This window comes from Diceros bicornis, chromosome 7 (genome assembly GCF_020826845.1).
Source record: "Diceros bicornis minor isolate mBicDic1 chromosome 7, mDicBic1.mat.cur, whole genome shotgun sequence".
NCBI lineage: Eukaryota > Metazoa > Chordata > Mammalia > Perissodactyla > Rhinocerotidae > Diceros > Diceros bicornis.
In genome coordinates this window covers 66,126,143-66,150,981 of record NC_080746.1, presented here as the reverse complement: position 1 = coordinate 66,150,981, position 24,839 = coordinate 66,126,143, and the positions used below count along the sequence as shown (strand labels likewise).

Below are 24,839 nucleotides of genomic sequence, written 5' to 3'. Positions count from 1 at the left end.
TGCTGGCATCCAGCCGAGGAGGAACCGGCCCCACTGTAAAGGAACACAGCTGCCTACAATCTTTTGAATAAGATGCACTAGCACCAGGAGCTCCCTCTCCATTTAAGACATGAAGATTGCGGTCCAGGACTAGTCTGACTGCTGGTTATTCTATTTTAACCACCAACCTCCCTCACGTTCACTGCTGCCTCTCCAGCAGCCGCTGGTTTTCTGTGTGTCTGTGTGTGTGTGTGTGTGTGTATCACAGACGCCAGTACCTGAGTCTGAAGAGCCACAGTCCCTGATGAACAGCAACAGGAGGATCCCATTTCCTACCAACAATTCTTTCCCTCTCGCTCCAGCTGACTGGCCCTTGGGTGGACACCAGACCCAGGGGCAGCTAATCCATAGCTGTGCATAACTAAAAGTCTTTAATTTCTATTTGTTTTTGCACGTAACATTTCTTTGTAGGCCTGGAGGGCTTAGCTCCAAATTATGAGCTAGGCCAATCAGATTCTTTCCTTCAGGAATTTGAGTAACACACACACATACATGTGGAGAAAACAAGAAAAGAATTTGTCAGTCAACAAGAATCAAACCTTAAGGATGTGTAGCAGGTACTCTGAGCTGTCTTCCTACGGGCACTCATTTCCGCCACTTCATCATGGTTCCTTCCTGACAGAGGCCACCTCCCACTATGGTGAATGAAAGGGCCAATACTTGTTTCCCAGCTTCCCTTGCAGCTAGGGTATGCACACGTGAACAAATGCCGACCATTGGGACCACATGAGAAGTCTGCCGGAGGGTTTCAGAGAAAGATTTTCCTTCTCGAGGGGAAAAAAGAAGACATATCCTACCTCTGGACATGGTTGTGTCTGTGTGAGGACATGTTCCCTGGAGCTGTAGTAGCCATCTTGTAACTGTTAGGTGACATGCCTGAGGAAAAAATCAACCCCTTGAGGATGGGGGACAGAAAGATGGGAAGCGCCAGAGCCCTTGAGGTCATCCCAGAGCCACTTAGACCCTGGGACCACCCATCCTCTGTTCATCTTGTTAGTGACATACAAACATCCTATTGTTTACGCCACTTTACTGGAAAAAGAATCCAACTGACAGAGAAGTCACGAGGCAGAGTTAGACAATGCCAGGCCAATGTATGACAAAGCAGTAACTCTGAGGTATACGGCAAAGCCAGTGTCTAGAGAGAACAGTGCAAACACACAAGGGATGCACAGATATTATGAATGGGAAAGCACAGGACTATCTGCCTCATCCCTCAAGCTGCCTTACTAGTGCCAATTCCAATTCTAAGCCACATGACTTATTTTTTAAATAATTCAAGTGAGTCTCTCTGGTTCAGAGAAGTGCTTCTCCAACTTTTTCATGTGTATATGGATCACTTGAAGATGGTTCAGTGGGTGAAGGGTCAGGTGGGGGGGGTGGTCCATATTTTGCATTTTTTTTATTTTATTTTTTTAAAAAGCTACCAAGGGATGCCAAAGCTGCTGGTCCATAGACCACAACGTGAGTAGCAAGGGCTTCTAACTAAAAGTACCAAGCTAAAGCCAATCTAAAAAGTACCGGTGGGTTTGTTCACTGCTTCAGATTCTATTTCCATACAGATAAGACCTCCTATGGAATGTGAGTGCACCCAGATTGAAAAATGACTTCAGGTCTGCGAGACCTAAAACACAGACAGGCTTCTCTGTCCAGAATCAAAACCTGAACTTCCAGCCCTGGGATCTTGGAATGTTTATATGAACTTTTGACCCCCCCAAAAGTAGAACATGCATACGTTGCTGATGGCCATAATTACTCTAAAAGATTCATGAATGCAACAAACTGTTAGGAAAATCTCTCCAAAGGAAGGCATTCTCCTAATCATTGTAAATAACCCCCAAACAGACCTGAAAATCTGAAGGCAAGCTGTTTTCTGCAATGCGTCTTGCAAAAACCAACAACCAAGTCGACTGTCTTTGGATCAAAAATATTTTTTGAGAGTCTTTTTTTTTTTAACAAATTACTTTCCAGTGATATTTTTCATTTTATTGATTGATTGATTTATTTATTTATTTATTTATTTATTTATTTTTGTGTGTGAGGAAGATCAGCCCTGAACTAACATCCATGCTAATCCTCCTCTTTTTTTTTTGCTGAGGAAGACCAGCTCTGCGCTAACATCTATTGCCAATCCTCCTCCTTTTTTTCCTCCCCCCAAAGCCCCCCAGTAGATAGTTGTATGTCATAGTTGCACATCGTTCTAGTCGCTGCACGTGGGATGCAGCCTCAGCATGGCTGGAGAAGCGGTACATCAGTGCGCGCACGGGATCCGAACCCGGGCTGCCAGTAGTGGAGCACGCGCACTTAACTGCTAAGCCACGGGGCCGGCCCTTAAGACTCTTTTTTGGTAAATTATAAAAGTTAGATCCCTATTTCACACCACACACTAAAAAAATATTGCAGATGAATTAGAGTTAACCATAAGATACAAAATCAAAGCTATTGGAGGATGATACAGGTGAATACTATTTGATCTGAGGTTGGGAAAGGCCTTTCTAGAGATAAAAAGAAAAGAAGAAACCCAGACAGGAAAGACTGATAGAGTTCATTACAATCCTTTCAAAGTCTCTGTCTTGAAAAGCACCATAAACAACATTTTAAAACAAAGTGAGGGAAATAAATGCTATAAATAAAGCAAAGGGCTAATGAAAAATCATTTAAAAAAAAAACACTAAATCCCAATAGAAACAAATCATAGAATATGAATAACCCAGGGTGGGGGAAGCACACCCAGGGGACACACGGTGATCTCTGGGGTGTGTGGGGAGAAAATATTAGAGCTATTTTTTAACCTGTCCTTTAAAAATCTCTATTTGAGGCTACGTTTTATAATTTACATATATTAGGACAATAATGTGTACGTGATTAAGCATATAGGGAGAATGAATTTTTTTTCAGATAGGAGTATGAGACCAAAAGTTTACAGACCATACAGAAGAATAAATACTAATAAACTAGTGAAAAAAAGTTTAGCCTTACTACTAAACAAAGAAATGCAAAAATGATAAAAAGAAAACATTTTTCCTATGAAATGAGTAAAGCTGATTTTTTAATCAGTGATTGTTGTTGATCACGATGCACCTCAAATCCTGCCAACGAAAATATAAATGAGTAAAATCTTTCTGAGAGTGGTTTGGAAAAATGTGCCAAAAGGCTTAAAGATATTGATATCTTTGGATTAGAGCTGCCAGATTTAGCAAACTGCATGGGACATACTTATTAAAAATTATTCATTGCTGATCTAAAATTCAGATTTAACTGAGCATCCTGTATTTTGTCTGTTAATCTTACTTTAACTCTATAATTCTATTTTTAGGACTCTATCTTAGGGAAATATCTAGAGATAAAGACAAATTTCTGGACAAAGACATTCTCTGCAGCAGTGCCATATATTTGTGAAAGATTAAAAATAACCTAAATGTCACTATTAAAGAAATGGTCACATAAATTCAGGCACATCCACACAAGGTAAAAGCCTATAGTTATTGTAAACTATATAGAGAAGAATAAAAGCCAGCTGTTTTCTGTACTTTGGGCAGATTGGGCTTTTGTTGGGGAAGACACTTCAATGAATATCTTGGTTATGTGATGGTAAGATCCTGAGCAGAGCTGAGAGGGAGTATTTAAATTAAGAAGGTGCTAAACTACTCTGCAGCCTAATGAAAGGTCTGGGAACAGTGGAGAAGGCTGTCTGGGAGCTTCCAAGGGGCCCCAGGCACATGGTGAGGTGACAGGCCAGCCCAGGACAGAGTCAACAAGTGACTCTCAGAAAGAGATTATAGATGATGGACATGGAGTGGTGACATCTAATATCCAATATTTAGTTTTAAATTTTGTTTACTGCATTGGAATATTCCTCATATAAGTTCATCATCCCTTACCTGCAATTCTGAAACACAAAAAAGCTCTAAAAACCGAAATTTTTTTTTTTTTTTAAATAATGTTGGTGCCTAACTTAATTGGCAGCAAAACCTGACTTGAACTGGTGGGAGAATATCTACAGTTTTATCTCACTTCATGCAGATATTCATAAGTTTTGCTGAAGAACTTAATGTGTTTCCTGCCCTGTACCTGCTAGAGATGGTATATATGTTATATGATATATATGCACTGTCTCACCTTTTTTTGTTGTTGTTGTTGTTGTAAGGAAGATCAGCCCTGAGCTAACATCCAATGCCAATCCTCCTCTTTTTGCTGAGCAAGACTGGCCCTGGGCTAACATTCGTGCCCATCTTCCTCCACTTTATATGGGAAGCCGCCACAGCATGGCTTTGACAAGTGGTGCATCGGTGTGCGCCCAGGATCCGAACCTGCGAACCACGGGCTGCCGAAGCGGAGGGTGCGCGCTTAACCGCTGCGCCACCAGGCTGGCCCCTTACCTTTCTAAAGTTTAGTAAGTTCTGAGTTCTAAAACGCATCTGGACACAACAGTTTCAGATTGAGGGACTGTGGACCTGTAATTTTCTTGAGGCTTCATAAAATTTTCTTTGAACGTTGCACCCTGAGTCAGTAGTGCGAGCAGGAATGGAGGGAGGGGTCAGCGTCCCTGCCCAGGGTAAAGCAGGCCATAGAAAGCTGCAGCTGTACACAGAGGTGGGCAAAAGGTCAGAGATGATTGGAGAGAACTCAGGATCAGCATCATAAAGCTGGAAGTACAGTAACAGCCAGAGTTCCTGATGGAACTCTAGGGAGGCAAGGAGGGACCCTCTGCTGTGGGAAAGGAAAGAGAACTAAACTACTGAAGCCATCACCCCCTGCAACTCCCAACCGTGGTTAAGAGTGGGCAGAAGGCCAGATGAGGACTCTGCCTGTTATCACAAGTCTGAGAGGACCACCAAGGACGGTCTTCACTGGGGAAGAGATGAGAAGCAGATTTTCAAGCCTACACTACCAGGCCCACCTGAGACCCACCCAGCAACCTTCTCCACTGTCCTCTCTAGGCAGTATCTGGTTGTATTCGCTTCCCATTGCTGCCGTAAAAAATTACTACAACCTTAGTGGTTTATAACAATACAAATGTATTATCTTACAGTTCTGCATTCCACTTTAGAGACAGGAAGCATTTCTAGGGCAAGGAGGTCTGAAGAGTAGGTGCAGCAGTAAAGGAATGAATGAGGTTACAAGGTTCTAGTTTGTTGTAAGAAACAAGGAGTGGGGCATACAGCCGAGGGTAGAGACCTCAGCTGGGATTAGAACTCCAATTATAAGTTTATATATATTTATACAACTCTGATGTTATAAGTTATACACATAGTCTGGGGAAAAAAAATCTTCCATATTTGCTCTTCTGTGGCCAAGGATTTCCCCTTCTCAGGAGAGCGCAGCTGGGGTGCCCAAGCAGGATGACTGATCAGGGGGGCTAACTGCAGCTTAAGCTTTTTGACTGGGCTCCACCCTCGTGCTGCAAAGGACCACTCAGTGGGAGCTGGCCAAAGCTAGATGGGAAGCAAGAAAAGGCTAAGGTGTACAGCTGAAGTAACAGTCCCAGGCAGTGGTGGCATTCTGTGGGCCTCATGATTACATTCCCCAGTGGATCCCCAAACAGGCCATGGGCCTACTCACCAAGCTCTCCTCGAACCATTCTTTTATGTAGGCAGCTGTGGGGCCTGGGATCTGGCTCAGGAGGGATGCTCTCTCCTGAGGATGTTCCAGCATCTCCAGGGCCAGCCTCAAGTCCTCGATGAGATGAAGCACTGGGAAGGGGTTCATGTAGGAGGCCAGGGAGGCCAGTCCAGGCTCACAGGTACCATCACTAATATCTGCACCTGTTTTAGTGCCTGGAACAAGAGAGAGGTGGGAACCTCGTAAGAAGGGTGCACGCCATGGGCAAGGAACTGGTGAGGAACAAAGGGAGTGAAAGAATAGAGGAAAGGGACGGATGAGAAGCCTGGAAGACCACTTCTGTCTCAGCAGAATCACTCACAAAGTGCACTTTGCAGAACTCATCTTTAATCCTAGGCTAGGCGTGATAGGGAGACTTGTCAGAGGCGGAGACTGTGCCCACTGGGCCTGACATATGGAAGCACACATCCTTAGACAACAGGAAAACACAGCCAGCCCTCACCAGTGACCAAAAACATGCTAGTTAAGACAATGAGATGCCATTCTTCAGCTTTGGGATTAATAAACTTGCTTTCTTTTAAGTTAATGTGGTAGATTATCTGCACAGATGGCCACTAAAAATTCCTCCCATCCTTGTATGTGCATTCCATTCCTCTTATCACAAGGTAGTTCCTGACTCTGGGCTGGCCTAGTGACTTGCTCTGATCAACAGCATGCAGCAGAAGTGATGCTGTGCCAGCTCTGGTGAGTATTTACTGAATTGGAATCTTTCTGGATCCTCCCAATTGAGAGAACTCTATACCCCCTGACACACTCACACTGTTAACCTATATTAATTACTATGTATATCCACATAGCCTCTACCCATTATGGGCTGCGGAGTCTCTAAGGGCAGAGTGTCTGTCAAAGTCAGCCGAGTTTCTAGCATCATCCCACCTACCCAGATGTTGAAGGGGAATCTGACTGAACGTCTGCACATGTGCTTGGATAAAGAGCTAAGAGGAAGAGAACTTGAATTTCCTCAGAGATCTGGGATATTGGGTCAACTCTTTCTAATTTGATATGTTTCAAATAGGACTGTTTTTGCCTATCTAAACCCCACCATTTAAAAAAAAAAAGTCGGGGCCGACCTGGTGGCGTAAGCGGTTAAGTGCGCGCGCTCCACTGCAGCGGCCCAGGGTTCGCCGGTTTGGATTCCGGGCGCGCACCGACACACCGCTGGTCAAGCCATGCTGTGGCGGCGTCCCATATAAAGTGGAGGAAGATGGGCATGGATGTTAGCCCAGGGCCAGTCTTCCTCAGCAAAAAAAGAGGAGGATTGGCAGATGTTAGCTCAGGGCCGATTTTCCTCACAACAAAAAAATAAAAAATAATTTAAAAAAAAAGTCTTCTTTACATAAGTAAAGTAATATATTTTTCAAACCACAACTGCAGCCACGCAGTCTGACAGGATTTCTGTGCTTCTTTCAGCAATAAGAAACACTTTAGAAAATATGGTTGAGATGGTGGAATTTCTGGGGCATTTGGATTGTTTATAAGGCCAACAGGATAAAATATTTGAAATCAAGCCTCTGCTGGAAAATGTGGGCTATAGGGCCACCACATCCATGGTGACTCTGCTGGCCTGCCGTCTAATTCGTGGTCCCTTCACTCCTAAGATCCAACTTCTACTTGCCACGGCAGTCTTTGGAACGAGAGACTCACACAGAAGGAAACAATTACGATTTGATTGCTGGTTTGCTTTCTGACAGTGCAGGATAGAGGGAATCATGGCTCACAACCCACAAACAAGTCTATGGCTCTGGGGAGCTAAGAAACTGCTGGATGACCCACACTCGGATGTGTGCTCAGCACTTTCTGGCTTCTCCAAATCCAGTTCAGCATTGACTAGGAAGGGCCATAGCCAAACTTCAGGGAAGAAAATGGACAGAAGCAGAGCAAGACCCCCAACCTCCAAACAATGGCTGAGCAATCCATATCCATCCTGGACACATTCCCACACACACACACACACACACACGCACACACACACCCCTTTATAAATGTAGGATAAGTCAGGCCAGGAGTAGGTGGAGAGACTGAGATTTTCATTAACTTTATATCACTTTGTGGCCTTGGATAAGTCTCTTCCTTTCACTGGGCCCTTCCCCGACCTAAAGCCTTGGGATTCTTCCCTACCATTCAAATAGTGTATGTATGTGTGTACATGTGTATCTGTGCCTATTTTTGCACACAATGTGTATATACGTAAAAGACTTTAATTTCTATTTCTTTGCAATTTACATCAACACTCAGGCTCACAAAATGGTCCAGAATGGTGAAACTCCTAAGGCCCAGCATTAGCAAAGGCAAAAAGCACCTGGAAGACTCAATTCCATACTCCAAACACCTTCCCTGCAAATGATTAGCTCCTGGGGAAAAATTACAAATTGTTCAGTATAGAAGACGAGGGAAGGCTCCTAGCTCAATTAATCACGAGAATCTGCCAGTACAACTTGTGATCAGAATGTGAATGGCGCCCTCTGGAATTGTGCCACTTAGCAGTCCTGAGTACCGCAGAGGGAAATTATAGTCTTCTCACTGATGAACTTAGAAATACAAATCCTAAACACAAATTTACAAAACCAAATCCCACAGTGTGTAAAAAATATAACACATTGTGACCATCTCCCTTGGGAAATGACAGATCAAGCAGACCCAAATAGAAAATAAAAAATAAAGTAGTGATACATCAGAACAACAAAGAACATACAGAGAATTACGCCCCAAACAACCAGAGATGGCACTCTGGGTTCAAGCACATGTAAAGCGTTTTTTCAAAACTGACCATTGATGAGGCCATACAGAAAGTCTCAACAAAAATCAAGAATTATTACTGGGGGTACTATTCTTGTCTCCATATTTCCATGGGAAGAGAGGGTGGTTTCCACCTGCCTCCCCTCACTCAATTTTTCCTCAATGGAGGAAGGCCTTTTCTGATGACAGAGCTGAAAGAAGGCATTCTTTCTGGAGCTGCCTGTCCCTGGAAGCAAGCACTGTCCTCCAGGGAAGCTTTCTGAGACCAGCTCTGCCCCAGCAAGGTGGAAGTCTGTAGTTTGGGATTAAGTTCAATTTGAAGTATAAGTGTGTGTCTAGGATGGGTGGTGTATTTGAGATCCTGATTGTAGCTTCAGGTCAAGCTAACTTTCCTAATCAGCAAAACTAATGATAAAGCTGATATTTTGATCTCCTTCTGTCTGACCCCTTTGTCTATTCCTCAATTAGTTTAAAACTAAGGAGGAGAATAAAGGGATGTTATATATTCAGATTATCATGATAAACAGAATAGTGACCCCCCAAAGATGTCCATGTCCTAAACCCTGGAACCTATGAATGTGTCACCTTACCTGGCAAAAGGGCTTTATAGATGTGTTAATGTTAAGAATTTTGAGATGAGGAGGTTATCCTGGATTATTAACCACATGTGCTCTTAAATAAGACGAAGGCAGAAGATTGGGTCAGAGAGATGTGACGTGAGAACTTGACCTGCCATTGCTGGCTTTGAAGATGGAAGAAGGGGACCGTGAGCCAAGGAAGGTGACAGCATTATAGCAGCAATAGGGCAGGCAGTGGCAGAAAAGTAACACAGAGAAAACCCTCCAAGAACACCCAAAAATACAAAAAACACACATACACACACTTTTTTAAGCAACTGAACTGAATGAAATCTTCAGAGCTCAGAACCTCAGGAGTAAGAGAGCATTGGGCTGGTGTTTGCCCTATAAGCCACTGCCAATTCTCTGATGGCCTAATGGCTGGGCTTCAATGGGCCATTTGAGAGGGACAGGAGACAAGGCTTAAGGCCTGAGCAAAGGGAGAGATTAGATAGGAGACCTCTGTATTTTACAGGCAGGATGCAAAAGGGCCATACTCTCAGTAAACTAGAAAAACCCAGCCCACAGAAGCACATTTGGCCTGGAATAAGAACACACATAAATAATTCTATATTTTAAAAAGATAAAAAGAGGGATGAGGGAAGCAACAGAAAGAGTGAGACAAGTAGAAATCAAAAAATAAAATAGTTGACAAATGGTCAGATGAATTAATCATCAAAAAAATGCATATACACTAAACTGGCCAGTTAAATACAGATATTGTCAAATTGGTTAAAAAGTAAAAATGCATCCATATTCCACTGGCAAAAGATACACCTAAAACAAAGGTACATTGAAAGGTTGGGAGAAAAAGGATAGAAGGAGATAATACCAAGAAAATAATAACCAAAAGAAAGTTGCAACAGACAGATTAACATTAGGCAAAATACTGTTTAAGGCAAAAAGCATTGCTAGAAATGAATAGCATTATTATATGATGATAAAAGCATGCACCAGAAAGATATAATTTTAAAAGTGTATTCATATAATAAAAAATATGGCTTCAAAATATAAATGGCAAAATATTCAGAATTATAAGGAGACAAAATCTACCATCTAGCAGGATAATTTTAATATGCATTTCTAACAAACTGGTAAGATCAAATGGACAAAAACATCAGTAATGATAGAGAAGATGCAAACAAGTTGGACGTGATGAACAAATATAGAACATTGCACCTAACAACTGGAAAAATGCTCACACTTTATGAGCACACATGGAACATCAGTAAAAACCAACAATGTCCTAGTCAAGGCCAAAAAGGAAGTATCCATAAATTCCAAAGAATAAGTATCAGAGACCACTTCAACCACAACACAATTAAGTTAGCAGTCAATTTAAAATATATATTATTGATTTTTTTTTTTAATTTAGGTTTTGAAAGAGAACAGATATATTCAAGTAAGTAGAGAAGAAAATGATAAAGAATGGATATTCAAATAAGTTAAGTATGAATATATATTAAGTATAGATATATAATGCATATTTATCTATATATACTGTGATGGTTCATTTTATGTGTCAACTTGGCTAGGCCATGGTATCCAGTGATTATTCTGTGAATGTATTTTTAGATAAGATTAAAATTTAAACCAGTAGACCTTGACTAAATCAGATTGCTCGCCATAATGTAGGTGGGCCTCATCCAATCAGTGGAAGGCCTTAATAGAAAAAGACTGATCTCCCTGGAAGAAGAGGGAATTCTGCCAGCAGATTGCCTTGAGACTTGAACTACAACACTAGCTCTTCCCTGGATCTTCAGCCTGCCAGGCTACCCTGTAGATTTTGGACTTGCCAGCTCCCATAATCACATAAGCCAATTCCTTAAAATCAATCAATCAGTCAATCTCTTGCTCAGAGATCTTCTGTGTATATGTATGTATGTATACATATACACATACACACACACACCCACACACACACACCCTATTGGTTCTGTTTCTCTGGAGAATCCACATTAATACATATATACATATTATCTATTTACAGAATAAATAATACACACAAACACACCACATACATACAGTGGAAACTGATCAGTAAAGGCAAAATCAGTTCTTTGAAAATAGTAATGAAAAAGATAATCTCTGGCAAGATTGATCAAAATATAGAAAGAAGTCACGATTAAGCAATATTAGGAATAAAAACAGATACAACAAGTATAGCAGATCTTAAAAAGACAAAATTTGATGGCCAACTTTATGCTAACAAAATTGAAAAACTCAGTAAAATGCACAAATTTCTAGAGAAATATAACTTGCCAAAACTCAATTGGGAAAAAATTAAAACCTGACTGTCCAGGGACTGGCCGGGTTGCGCAGCAGTTAAGTGCACACGCTCCACTTCGGTGGCCTGGGGTTCGCAGGTTCAGATCCCAGCCACGCACTGATGCACCGCTTCTCAAGCCAGGCTGTGGCGGTGTCCCATATAAAGGAAGATGGGCAGGGATGTCAGCTCAGGGCCAATCTTCCTCAGCCAAAAAAAAAAAAAAAGAGGAGGATTGGCATTGGATGTTAGCTCAGGGCTGATCTTCCTCACACAAAAAAAAAAAACACCTGACTGTCCATAACCATTAAAAAATAAAATCTTTCAAGGAGAAAATACTAGGTCCACATGGTTTTACAGGTCAGTTCCTAGACTGACAACTATAGCAAGTATTTAAGGAACAAGTGAGATTTCCAATTTTACCCAAAGTCTTTCAGACAATAGAAACTGAGGCTACACAGCCATAAAGGAGTGGGAGGGGGGCTCTGCCAGCAAATGAAAAAATAGAATGACGGCTGTTGAACGGTGCTTGCCACCGAGGGCCACTTCGACCTCTTCACACAAAGGGCAGTCTTTGACCACTCAGCCCCGCTGGACAACTCCAAACTTCGACGTGCACTCTCTTCAGGGCAAAGTCATAGCCGGGAACTCTCATCCTGAATCCTGATTGGGAAACAGGCGAGTTGAGGTTTTGCCACTTCGTTACTGATGACTGCTATCTACTGATCCCTCTTCCGAGAGGGTGTGAACAAGACCAAGTAACTGTTCAGAGCACAGACTCATCATCAGCCTTCAACATCACAGCTGAAATCATTCATGGGTCAGGTGAATAATCTGTCTTGACTAGAACTTTCTCTGCCCCCAATCTTTAAAAAAAAAAAAAAATCCCAGACATTAAACAGACTTGGCAGAGAGGCCCAGACAGAGCAACCTCTTTTTTAACTGTCATAAAACAGACTCCTTTTAACTATTCCACATTGATGGGTACAGCTTGTAGATAATCGCATGAGTAACTTCCCGCCACAGCGAAGATGAATAAGTGGCCTGCTGTGTCCTGACCACGGGGTTCTCTGGTCCTACTACAGAAGTGGCCTCACAGAGCAGCCACCGAACCTATTAGCCCACAAATTAAGCCCTATACAAAAATAGGGTAGTGGCAGTTGCTCTGGGCCAGCCAGAGAGATGTAATTAAGCAATATATAGTTAATTTCAATTGTCAACAGCATAATTCAATTATGGTATTATTTGCAGGCCATATCACAGGGATTAACCAGGAGGAAGACCAGATCAAAGGTTAACATCCTACTGGAAGGTACAACAATGGTCTTTTGTACTAGAAACAAATCATTTTTGACAAGGATCCTGGGGTCTTTAACAATCACCTCTTCCCAACTTTCTGGCATAAAATTCTAGGGTTCTAATCAAGTATAGTCCCACCTGGGATACACCCATTCAGATTTTAAGAATTCAACTTTACAAGGAGTTTCATTTAATAGTCCTATTTCTGCTTACAAGGCACTTCTTTTTCTCACACCCCAGTGCCGTTGAGTGCCCCCAGATGACAGTCACCATGCTGTGGCTGGTGAGGGGCGTATTTGTGCCTCAGGATGTCCTTTCAGAATATTCCTAGCCTGCCTGTTTATAGGAGTGATAATCTCCTGTATTGTTTGCATTGTTTACATTAATTGGAGGAGGGGGACACTTTTTTGCATTAAAGGCTTAATTACATAAACATTAATATCACATGTCCTAAGGGTACTCTGGAAAGAGTTTTGGAAAGTAAACAGGAGCCTATCGTACTACAGAGTAATAAATAAAGGGAAATTCCTTGTTGTGTAGTGTCATGATTATGAATAATCATTACTGAAGGACTTCTGTCTGTTTTAGTAGGAATCCATGTTGGTTTTGCATAAAAGGTTGCTATTTGAGGCACGCAGGAAGCCCATAAAAATTTCTTCCATTGAAATAAGTGGTAATTGTGTTTTCATAAAGTGAGAGAATACAGTCCTTGGGTACTCACTTGAGTACTTTAACAGATGCAAAAGCAACTGTGTATTGGCAGTGGTGTTGGCACTACCTGACATCGTTGGACTTCAAATTACAGTCACACATCGCTTAAGAACAGGAATGCGTCATTAGGCGATTTCGTCGTGGTGTGAACATCACAGAGTGCACTTACACAAACCTAGATGGTATAGCCTACTGCACACTTAGGCTATATGCTACTAATCCTACGGGACCACCGCCGTATATGTCGTCCGTCTTTGACCGAAACATCATTACGCAGCACATGACTGTAATAAGAGAATAGAAAGAAGGAAGGGACGATTTAAACGTTCACACATTAATGTCATTTATGCAGGATCTGTGGTATCATGATGAGGTGACACAATTTGCAAACTTTCTTTTAGCTGCGGCACCCGTTAAGCAAAGGAACCCTCACTTGGAACGTGTAAGAGAAATGAGAGCAAAGCCACTCCAGCTAAGGGATTGGGAGCAAGAACAGAACTGGACCTTGTTCCCAGTGAACTCTTTTCTCCCATAGATGGCCCCAGAGAGCTCCCAGGGCTCTATCGCACATCATCATAAAACCAAGGCAGGAAAGAAAGGAGCCCAGAAGAGACTTAGATGGCCCTGACTCAAATCTTAGTTCTGCCATTTACCAGAACTATGAACTTGGGTGGTAAAAATACTAATGTCAATACTAATATCAACAAAACACACAGTAACTTATACCAATTGAGCACTTACTGAGTGCCTTATTTCCATTAATTTAATCCTCCCAGTAACATGAGATAGGTACTATTATCCCCATTATTTTATATGTGAGGAAACTGAGGTTCAGAGGGATCAAGGAATTTACCCAAAGATCCCACAGCCAGTAGTAAGCAGCTGAGCTGGGATTCAGACCCCAACAGTCTAACTCCACAGTCCACATTAACAACCATAAAAATTCCTAAGCTCTTTGGTCCAGTTTGACCCAACCATCTTGAAAATGACGATGGTGTTAATCATCTTGAGGAACAGTGTCCTGTACAAAGGCATTCAATAATTATCACTCTTTTCATCACAAATAACATAGAACATACGCCCTCCAGACACTCACTAACAACCTCGATGTTGAATTTTCTGTCAAATAGCTCCTGTCAAACATCTGTGTGGGCCAATTACTCCTTAAGAGATGGTTCACAGGACATGCCAACCACCGAGTCTTCAAAAAAATTAGTGATTTGTTATTCCAAAAGAATCAGCCAAACAAAGGCAGGGATAGAGAAAATAATAAATGAATTTCAGTATGCAGCCAGATAGAGGATATAGAGAGAAACCAGTACCTGCCTCCTAAGAGAGAAACCAGTAACTGCCTCCTAACCAATGAACAGGAGAGCCTATTCACAAAAGTAAATAAAAGATACACGTGACAAATATTTATTAAACACCTATTATGTGCCACAGACCAATCAAGGCCCTGGAGATGGACAAAGCCTCTGTCTTCATGGAGCTTACACTCTGGTGCAGGAGGCAGACAATAAACGAAGCGACAAATATGGGTGTAACAGGTCAGGGGATGAAAAGTGCTAAAGAAATACAAACAGGATACGAGGACAGAGAGTGACGGGGGAGATGCTATATTAGACAGGGTTGGGGAAGGCCTCTCTGATAGGGAGACCTTTCAGCTGAGATCTGATCTGAGTGTATCTGGAGGACAGCATTCCAGCAGAGGAGACAGCAAGCACAAAGGCGCTGAGACAGCCAGTGCATGTGGCTGAAGTGAGATAAGCCGGGAGGAAAGTGGTAGGAGATGCAGCCATAAAGGCAGCCAAAGGCTGAATCACATATGGCATCGGTGGCTGTGACGAGGACTTTAGATTTTATCTTGAGGTGGGAAGCCATGGAAGAGTTTTGGGGAGAGGAGTGATGTGATTTGATAGCCATTTTTAGGATTACTCTGTGGGAGATACTCTCGGAGCAGAGACCACTCGGAAGACTACATCTTAATCTTGTAGACCCTGGGCAAGTCTAGCGAGGCATGCATAAGCCTTACACAATGAAAACCACAAAACTCAAATGGGTGAAATAAGGACCTGAATAAATGAGAACTCTACTGTGTCCCTAGACAAGACTTAACATGAGAAAGACTTTTTGTCCCTCATTAATTTACCAAGAGCTAACCTTTTATAGTGCTTACTACGTGCGAGCACTGTTCTAAGCACCTTATATGTATAAGCACAGCAACCCTCTAAGGAGGGTACCATTATTATTCACATGTTAAATACGAGGAAACTGAGGCCCAGATCATGTAAACAACTTGTTGTAGAACTAAGATTTGTTCCAAGCAGTCTGACTGGTGCTCCTCCTGACCAATCTGCAAACAATGCCTTGGAACGTCTTAAATGGCCTCTCCACAAAATTCTCACACCTGTTCCAGACAGAACAGCCCAGGGAGCCCTTCTAGAAGGAACCTGCCAGGGTAGAGAACTAAAATAATGGAAGGAGGAAGCACTTTGTGCTGGAGGGGTAGAAGGATGAGTCCCCTGGGTTCCACACACCCACATCCAGGACCCCTCCCTCCATATCCATCGCAGATCCTCACTGCAGAATCTGGGCCAAAGCAAGGCCCTGAGGATCCAGCCACATAATCCTCTCTCAGAGACAGAGGGGATTTTGCCAGAGGGGATTTTGTCATTTTAGGAATACCTGTGTAGAGAAATTAGGAGGCAGGAAGCGGGACTGACTTCTTTAGGAGGTGTCTCATTCATCCCTCACAGCCATCCAAGAGCTCTGTTCTCTGCCAAGGCTCTCTCAGAGTCTCCTCCTTGCTCCTTAGCTGGGGGCTCAGAAGTGCTGATGACCTGAGCTGTTCTAAGGGTCTGACACCGTGGCTCCAATCTCAATGCACATGAGCCCCTGGGAGCTTCTAAAAGGATTGCTAGGAAATCCACACTCTTGACTCTTTCCCCTCAAAAATGCTTCAGGGACCCTAACCTAGAAGAGGACATCCCAATCTATGGAGTTTCTGAAAAGTGGGACATTAGTCACAGCCTCTCAAGGGTGCTTTCATTCACTGAGAAATTAAGATCCTGACAGATGACAGCTAGAACACGATATGGTGCCATCAATAACATGAAGAAGCTTCGAGAGACAGACAACCTCCCCCAGGCACAAACAACCAGCACCCTCAGTGGGTCAGATGTATCCTGCAGGATGGAAAAGCAAATGCTTGAAAAGAGGCAGTATCAGGTACCCATGCATGCCCGGAGCTCTGGCCACAATCGGCCCAAACCTTCCTTCTCCAGGTGTAGCTCCGCACAATGAGGGCAAAGTCCCAAAAAAGCATGCCAGTCAGCAAATAAGGTCACTGACCTGTGTCAAGTAAGGACAGAAAGACTGCGTCCTTTGGGAAAGAGTTTCAGTGCCAGGTTTTTTCTAACCATACTGGCTATGGTTGCTCCCATCAAGGAGTTAATCAGCCAGAACAGCCCACTGGCAGTCTTTTCCAATTAACTAGTTTTGCTGGATCTTTTCTAGAGAATGTTCCTAACTGGCTAACGCAAACATGAAGCCAAACAGTTGAGATGGATAAAAAACAATAAGGCATAAAGAACATCCTTTAGGTGATGAGATGAATCAAAACAAAACTGCCTCTTGACTCCTAGCTGTGGAAGCAAGCTGACACCTGCATCAGGCGGCAAGTCTGCTAGATTTCGAGTTTCAGCTCCACCGTGATCAGCCATGCTATGTGCTCTGAAAAATTAATAAAATCAATCTCACCGCACCCAAACTGCCATGCAGCCAGGATCCAAACTGCAACACAGTTACAGACAGGCTAACATATGGGACATCCACACTGTCTCAACAGAGACCTAAACTCACACCAGATATCCAAGATTCCACGAGTTTGTTCTCTTAAAAAAGAGATGGCATGCACAATAAAATAAGTCTAACGAGGGGCTTCTCTCTGTGCCAAGAAAGAAAAGTCAAATGAGAGAAAACAGTTTCCCAAGTGTGGAGGACAAGCCATCGATCACTTGGATTCCATGACCGTACCTGCAATGATCCCATCCATCTGCACCAGGGCAGCTTCCAGCGCGTGACTAGCATCAGAAGCCATGACTCCTTTCGCCTGCTCAGTCTCCTCCTTCTCTTACTGAAAAGTCAAATACAGAACAAAGGGAAAATTACAGAGAGTTCCACATTATGCACACAAGACCACAAAACCCTCTTATTCCATCATCATACAGCGCATTCTCCTAAGAATCCTGGTAGCTGACCTGTGGTTTCTGCCATCTCTGGCCTCTCCCTCCTGGCATGAGTGCTCTTTTTCCACGAATCTTTAGCACATGATTCCATTTAATTCTGTAATTAAAAGCCACTAGGGCTCTCCAGAGTGACCTGTAGCAGCAAGACAGCGATTGCCACACCTCGCCATCATTATAGTCCCAGGATCCAGAAGCTCCAGCCACCACTGGGGAAGGCTCCCCTACGTGTTGTGTCAGGAAACAGCACTGCTAATATCAGGACGTGCCCTGCAGCAGCGGGGATCTGGACGGTCCAGCAGCCATTTAACTGTCTTATAGCAGCACCTGCCCCACATCTGCAACGCTTTCCTTGGGCTGAGATCCAGGCTGAGAGGCCTCAATCGTCACTGCCACTTTCACTTCTCGAACCGTCAAATGTGCCCAGCCTAGGAAGGCTGCGGACACACTGTCATGGGGTGAGTACTGTCCCAGGAGCCAGGAGCACTGTCTCTTACTATTTTACCTCTACTCTACTCAGCACCTTTCAAGGTGCAGAATTCTACCTTCTTAGGCTGGAGAACTTCTCCAAGGATACCTAGTACAGCCACTCATGCTGAATCTCCCCTCTACTGGAAGAGATGGCAATTAGTTCCATCTCTGGACCACTCTGCCTCTAAGAAAGGTCTTTAAGCTAAACTGTCATTCTGCAGCCTCTTCTCATGTTTCTTGCTTCCCACCCCCTCCCTGGGCGGCAGGGAGGACTTATAACAGCACTTGTAATCCTAAGAAAAGACTTAGCTCACATCTATAAACTGGAGACATGAGTTATTGTTTGCTCGTTCAGCAAAAACTATGCGTGTGCCCAGTGGGCATAGGTGCTGCGGAGAACAGAGGCCAGGCCCCCATGCCCAAGAATGGCACAGGTCAGGAAACAGAAGGTCCTGAGGGTCTCTGCTCATTTTCCCTGTGAAGGTGGACCTTCAGAGTGAAGACAGAAAAGTGAGCAGCCACAGAAAAGTGGCTTTGGAGATGGTGTGGATAAGGATCTTAGCATCCACAAAGAACCACAGTGGACTGTACCAGACAGTAGCAGTTAAACAGGCCGGTTCAAACCCAGCTCTGCCATTTACTGTGTGAGCTGAGCCTCAGGTTCCTCATCTGTAGAATGGGGATAGTAACAGCACCTAACTCACAGGGTTGAAGTCATGACTAAACGAGTAACTAATATTTTGTAGAAAATGCTCAGGACATTCTTTGCACATAGTAAGTGCTCGATATATGTCAGCTATTTCTGTTTGTAAGTGAGGAGATAATCTCAGGATGCATTTGTGCCAGGATAGCTCACTGGATGAGAGACTTTGAAATGAGGTAGGCTCAGGAGAGAGAACCTGGATAAGCCCAAGAGGCTGGTTCCTCTGGAGGAGGCAGGCACTGCAAACAGAGATAAGCAACCGATAGTGTGGAGGGGGAGGGCAGTAATTCACAGGTGCAAAGGCCAAGGAAGGTTCAGGAACAGGCGCTGAGCCTCAGCAGGCCGAGAACCATTGCACAATCAGTTCAGGGGAATGAGAACGGGAACCAGCAGAGGGGTGGGAGTCTCAGTGGCATATCAGGGCCATGGCAGGAGCCAGGCAAGGCCGTAACGAGGAACAGAACTGCTCAGCAGTGAGAAGGGTGGCCCAGAAGGCTACGGAACAAATGGGGGTGCAAATCTCGGGGTCTGAACAGAAGCAAGCCTGCTGGGGATGAAAGACAAGGTGGCAGGAGAGGGGCAGGCAGCAGAGCTGGGCAATATTCAGCACATTCGCACCTGTTCCACCACCTGCAATCTTAAAAGTTGGGAATACTTCCCTCTGAGGACTTCCCACCGCTCCCAGGAAAAAAATCCCAATTCCTTACTATGACCCACAAAAGAGGCCTGTAGGATCTGGCCAGCCAACCCCACAGGGCTCTCCCCATTGCTCCTCATGCTTTGGCAGCACTGGTCCCCTGTCCACCCCACCCAGCACGCCAAGACCCTTTCCTCCTCTGCAAGTTTACACCTACCATCTCCTCCACCCTGAGCTCACTTCCCCAGCTCTCTGAACGGCTGACTTATTCTCATCCTTCAGGCTTCAGCTCAAAAGTATCTTCTGAGAAGCATTCCTTGCACACCCTCATCTAAAGCAGCTCCTTCACAGCACAGCAATTCCAAAGTATCTTGTCCATATATTTGTTTCCTGCTAACTGGCCTTGCTAACTCTCTCCATGGAGGCCGGAGGACCCTGTCAGCCTTGTTCATCCCTATGTCCCCAGTACCTAGCAGAGTACCTGGCACAAGGAAGTTTATGGGGAAATTCTTGTGAATAAAATGATGGATCCATGCAGCCAACATTCCCTGAACGCTGCTGTGCTGAGTGCTGGGGGCATACTGGTAAATCAGACCTAGTCCCTGCCCCCATGGACCACACGGTCCAGTGGAGAAGACAGAAGTATGAACAAATAATTATGACACAGGGTGAGGCGTGCTGAAAGAGGCAGGTATGCAGTTTCCTTGGGTCTTGAAGGGTGAGTAGGAGCTTTCTCAGAAGATAAGGGGAGAATGCTATTCCAGGCAGAGCGGGTGGTGGAGGAAATGTAGACAAGCATGTAAGGGCAGGATGTAGTTGGCAAATGTCAAAACGGTTGATGAGATTATACAGGAGCATCCAGCTGCACAAGATGAGTCAAAACCTTCACCGGGATTCACATAAGCCTGACAAGGGCAATTAATGAGAGGAGCTGGGGAATCACACTCACTACCTCAGGGGTCTGGACACCAGTGCACAACAAATCAAGTGGCCTCAGATGAAAACACAACAGAGATTTTAAAAAGAAAGATCTCATATTTCAGTGGACTGGCCCCATTTGGAGCCTATGACCAGGGTGAAAGGTGGGAAGGCAGTTAGAAGGTGGCAAGCCTAGAGGGCCCAGGCTGCGTCCCCTGCAACAGAAGGACCATAAAGGACGACCCATGGGCCCTCTGCCCAGGGATGAGTTTGTACCTGGCAAACAGCGAGCTGGGTGGACCCGTGGGAGCTGGCGTAAAGCTAAATGTGAGTCAAGAGTGTATCATGTTTACAAGCCAGGAGCCTGCGGCCAGTAAGATTGGGAACTCTCGGAAGTGGGGAACCTGCTCTAGGCCGCTGACGAGCTCAGCTCTCGACCTGCTGGGTCTGAGCTGATGGCGGGACACCTGGCTGAGAATGGGCCTTGCCAGCCTCTGTCACAGGGCAGCTGTGAGGTGTCAGTGGGGTATGGAAAAGACTTTTGCAGGGGCAAACATGCCAGAGGGGTCAGGCCTCCGGCTCCCATCTGTGAACACGGACACTCTTATTGGACCAGGGAAGCCACAAGGTCACCAACCATTCCCATTCTGGCAGCTACAGCCCTTTTCTTCCCTCACCACTGTCAAGGTTAGAGCTCCCCATCAGTAACGCACCATGGGACAATCCCCGCCCTCCAGGAACTTGAGGTCTCAGAGGCAAACATGTCATCCAGCAGCATTCAGTGTGTCTAGTGTCTTCCATGTGTCTTCATCCTCTCAGGGACACAGCACCTCCCTGGGCAGCCTGGGTTCATCAGGGATGTGGGTCTTACGTGCACAAAGCTCCAGAAGCTTGTGCCAGGAGGCCTCCTGGAGAGAAGTGAGGTGAAGAGGCCCGAGTGCACATCCGGAAGAAGCAACAGGCAGCTGGGAAAGAGCCAGAATCCAGGGCAAACTCCAAACAGACAAGCAAAAGGCAGGGCAACCTCGAAGCAGGTGGTGGGAGTAGAAATGAAACCATGTTCTCTACCTATGAGAGGGGAGCCAGAGCAGCCACCTAGGGGCCTGACACAGCCTGGATGACAGACGAATAGACACTGGGCCCTGGGGCCTCTAAGGAGGGGCGCCCACCAGTCCAGGAAGGAGAGGAGCAGGCAGAGGAGGACGTTGCTTTTAACGTGCTCAGTACAGTGACAGCTGTTATATTGGCTGAAAGCGTTTTCATTCTCTCTGGACACTTAGACTAGGAACAGTTTGACTCTGATGAGCAGACAGGCTTCTCATACCAAGAAATAGGCTCATCTCTTGCTACAAAGATAAGGCAGGGAATGTTGTTTAAGAAAAGCTGTGGTCCATTCATCACGCGTCCTTCCCTGCACCCTCAGGCCTCTCTAGGTGCTGTCATCTTCCTATCTGTGACAGTGTCTGAGGCTGAAGCTCTGCCTCATACAGGACTTTACCCTCCTCTTTACTACCAGCCAGCGGGAAAATGACCCCATGTCTGTCAGACCAGGCAGTGAGGAAGGAACAGCCATGTTTCAGAAGGTCAGCGTCTGCTGAGATGTCATGGCCACGTGAACTGCAGCCCACAAAGCCTAGTTTGGCAGCTTAGAGTTAATTAGGGTGCAGGATCTGCATGTGTTCTGAAATTTAGCCTGTCACCTGCTGTACTCTGAGGCAAGCAGGGATCTAGATACTACTATATTAACTACTCTCATGTTCAGCAAAGAAGCAGAAGTAGGCAGGAACCACTGGTTAAAATAAGTCTCAGCCAAGTAAACCTTAACTTATCCCACCCATACTGAATTGTGAGCTTCCATTCCACTTTATAAACTACTTTTCTCTCAGTAAAAGTGGTTAGGGTTGCAAGTGTTTGGGGTAGGCTCACACCATCTGGACAGAGGAAGGAATGAGGAACAGATCAGAGTCCCTGGTACCCCTGCTCCTCCAGGGTCTCCAGTGCCAGAGCTGGGCCCTGACTTCTCAGCAGCTGCATCAAATGGGGGCCAGCATCCCTGAGTAGAAGGCAAGGCCCAGGGAAGGAACTCTCAGCCAAGAACCCACCACCAACAAACGTCTCAGACCTCTCGCTTCCCTAAATGGCCAACACTATATCACAACAACCAAAGTCTTTTCCCCATAATTTACAGGTCGCCCATAAACCACAGCTGCTCATAAATGCTTATTTTAAGAAATATCTCTTGCTGTCTATCCCTAGCTTGGCAGACAGCCTCTCAAAAGGATACAGGAAACTTACTTCTTTGGGATAGTAGAGCAAGAAGCCATTTTCAGCACTTAAAAAAAAAAAACGAATGGAGGAAGACAGACAAAGGACCTTGATGGCAGTGCCTAAATTCTCAATTACACCCCATATCAACCAATAACAACTTTCTTTTTCAAGGACAAAGAAGAAAGCACACAGTTCATAACCAGACAGTCTTGAGTTAAAACCTGGGCTCTGCTACATAATGGCTGTGGGTATTGAGACAAGTTATTTAACCTCTCTTAGCCCCAAATGTCTCATCTATACAATCAGTATAAAACGAATCTCATTGTTAGAGGAGAAAGTAAACAAGATAGACATCAGGTAAATACAGCAGATTGAACCCAAACATCTAATTTAGCTACCCACTGAAACAACAGTAGAGGAATTTATTTTGAAAGACATGAACCCACAAAGACATGGAGAATGTGATAGGACCTAAGGGAGATGCCAGGGCAACAGCTATGCAGCAAGCATAGAAGGGCAGCCAGTCCACGTTGGAGTACTTCCAAGAGCTCTGGGAGCGAGTGCTGCTGTAACGTGAAATTAACAGGACACCTGACGCATCTGAACATCTTAACAGATTTATATAATTGGTGGGGAATTAATTCAATGATAGGAAGATAGAAAACCGAGCAAATGATAAAAGAACTCCACAGAAACCAAAAAATAAGAGTAATCACAGCCCTTACAATGAAACACCACATGCTGATCTAACTGGAATTGCATTGGTAGAACAGGGGGATGGAAAAGTGCTTGCGAGAAGTGGGGGTAGGACTGGAAAGAGAGCTGATTCCCCCGCTTCTAGAATGGGAACTTGTACATCACTAGATAAGGACAACTGAAAAAAAATAATAAAATAGCTGAACAAGCAGTTTTTCAGCAATATGGATTAAAAAATACTAAAAGAATTTTAAGTGGCTACATCTGAGGAAGAGCACAGGCAATGGGAAAGCGGGGAGACGGCTGTTTTAACAAATCGTATACAATTATTTGACTTTTGTGTAGGTATATAGTAGTGATAAAAATAAAAACAATCAAAAAGATTAAAAGAGATCATATGTGCGATGTGCCTGGCACAGAGCAGAGATTCAATTCAGCAGAGCCCCTTTCTCCTCTTGGGCAGGTATCTGTTAGCTGCTTGCTAAGAGTTTATCCAACATTATCACCCTTAATCCCCAAACACCAGGTAAGAATTATTCTCCCCTTTCCAGATGAGCAAAGAGATTAGGCAACTTGCCTGAAGATCTAACTTATCTTTTAAAATGGACCCGGGGGGTTGGGGTGGGGGGCACACACAGCAGTGAACACAGGAATACCAGGAAAGAGATGAAGGTAGCTTGGACCAGAACGACAGTGGTAGATGTTCTAATCCTTGACATATATTGATGGCAAACCAGTAAGCTATACTGATAGATTGGACACAGACATGAGAGAGAGGAGTCAAACATGGCTACAAGGTTCTTGCCCTGAGCCTCTGTCTAGGAGAGTGGGGTGGACTGCAGGAGGAACAATGTGGGGGTGATGAAATCAGGAGATTGGTTTTGGAAATGTTCCATTTAAGATGCCTTGGGACACCTAGGAAGATATGCTGAGCAGGCAATTGAAAATCTGAGTCTGATGTTCAAAGAGGGGTCTGGGCCATAGATAACAATTTGGGAGCCTTCTGCATAAAGATGGTATTTAAAACAACTAAACAACTGCAGGAAGTAACTTAAGTAGTATAGACAAAAAAAAAAAGGAAGAGTCCCCAGGGATCTCTGGAATACTCCAACGTGCAGCCACCAGGGAGAAGAACTGACAAGGAGGAGCTTGTCATGAGAGCTTGTCACGAGAGCTTGTCACGAGGAGCAGCAGCCACGAGAACCGAGAAGGTGGTGCCCTAGAAACAAATGAAGGGTTCAGGATGGAAGACGCAATCAGGGGTGCCAAGTGCTGCTGAGTCAGACCAGAGACTGTCTTCTCTCCAACCTCTCGCTGGTGGTGATTTCATCTGCTCCCACAGCCTCACCTGTCCCTGCATTACCTCACCCTAGAGACTGCAGCAGCCTCCTATCTGGTTGCCCTGCCTCCAGGCAGCCCTCTCCATTCACCCTGCAGTAAAGATTCACCTGACTCAATGGTCCTCACACTTTGGTGCCTATTAGAATCACTCGGAGAGCACAGACGCCCAACTGAAGAAGTAGAAGAACTGCCAATTGACTGCAAACAGCTCTCAAACAGGCACTCTTCTGCTTAGGAAGTCTCAGGGTACAACTCACACCTTTTACCATGT

At 44.5% G+C, this 24,839-nt stretch overlaps 1 protein-coding gene across 5 annotated transcripts in view; it reads right to left on the bottom strand.

Moving 5' to 3' along the window:
• PPFIBP2 (PPFIA binding protein 2) overlaps window positions 1-24,839 on the bottom strand; it is a 139,588-nt gene that overhangs the window by 90,182 nt on the left and 24,567 nt on the right. For 2 of the 5 annotated variants that reach the window (XM_058545880.1, XM_058545882.1), the window contains exons 2-3: window positions 17,326-17,425; window positions 5,602-5,816 (exon numbers count right to left, since the gene is read on the bottom strand). In XM_058545880.1, the coding sequence (XP_058401863.1) occupies window positions 5,602-5,816; window positions 17,326-17,389 (279 nt within the window). In that variant the 5' untranslated portion in view covers window positions 17,390-17,425. Of the gene's footprint in view, window positions 1-5,601; window positions 5,817-17,325; window positions 17,426-20,976; window positions 21,163-24,839 lie in introns of those variants that run through there. The other 3 variants (XM_058545881.1, XM_058545883.1, XM_058545884.1) reach the window with 3 other exon arrangements.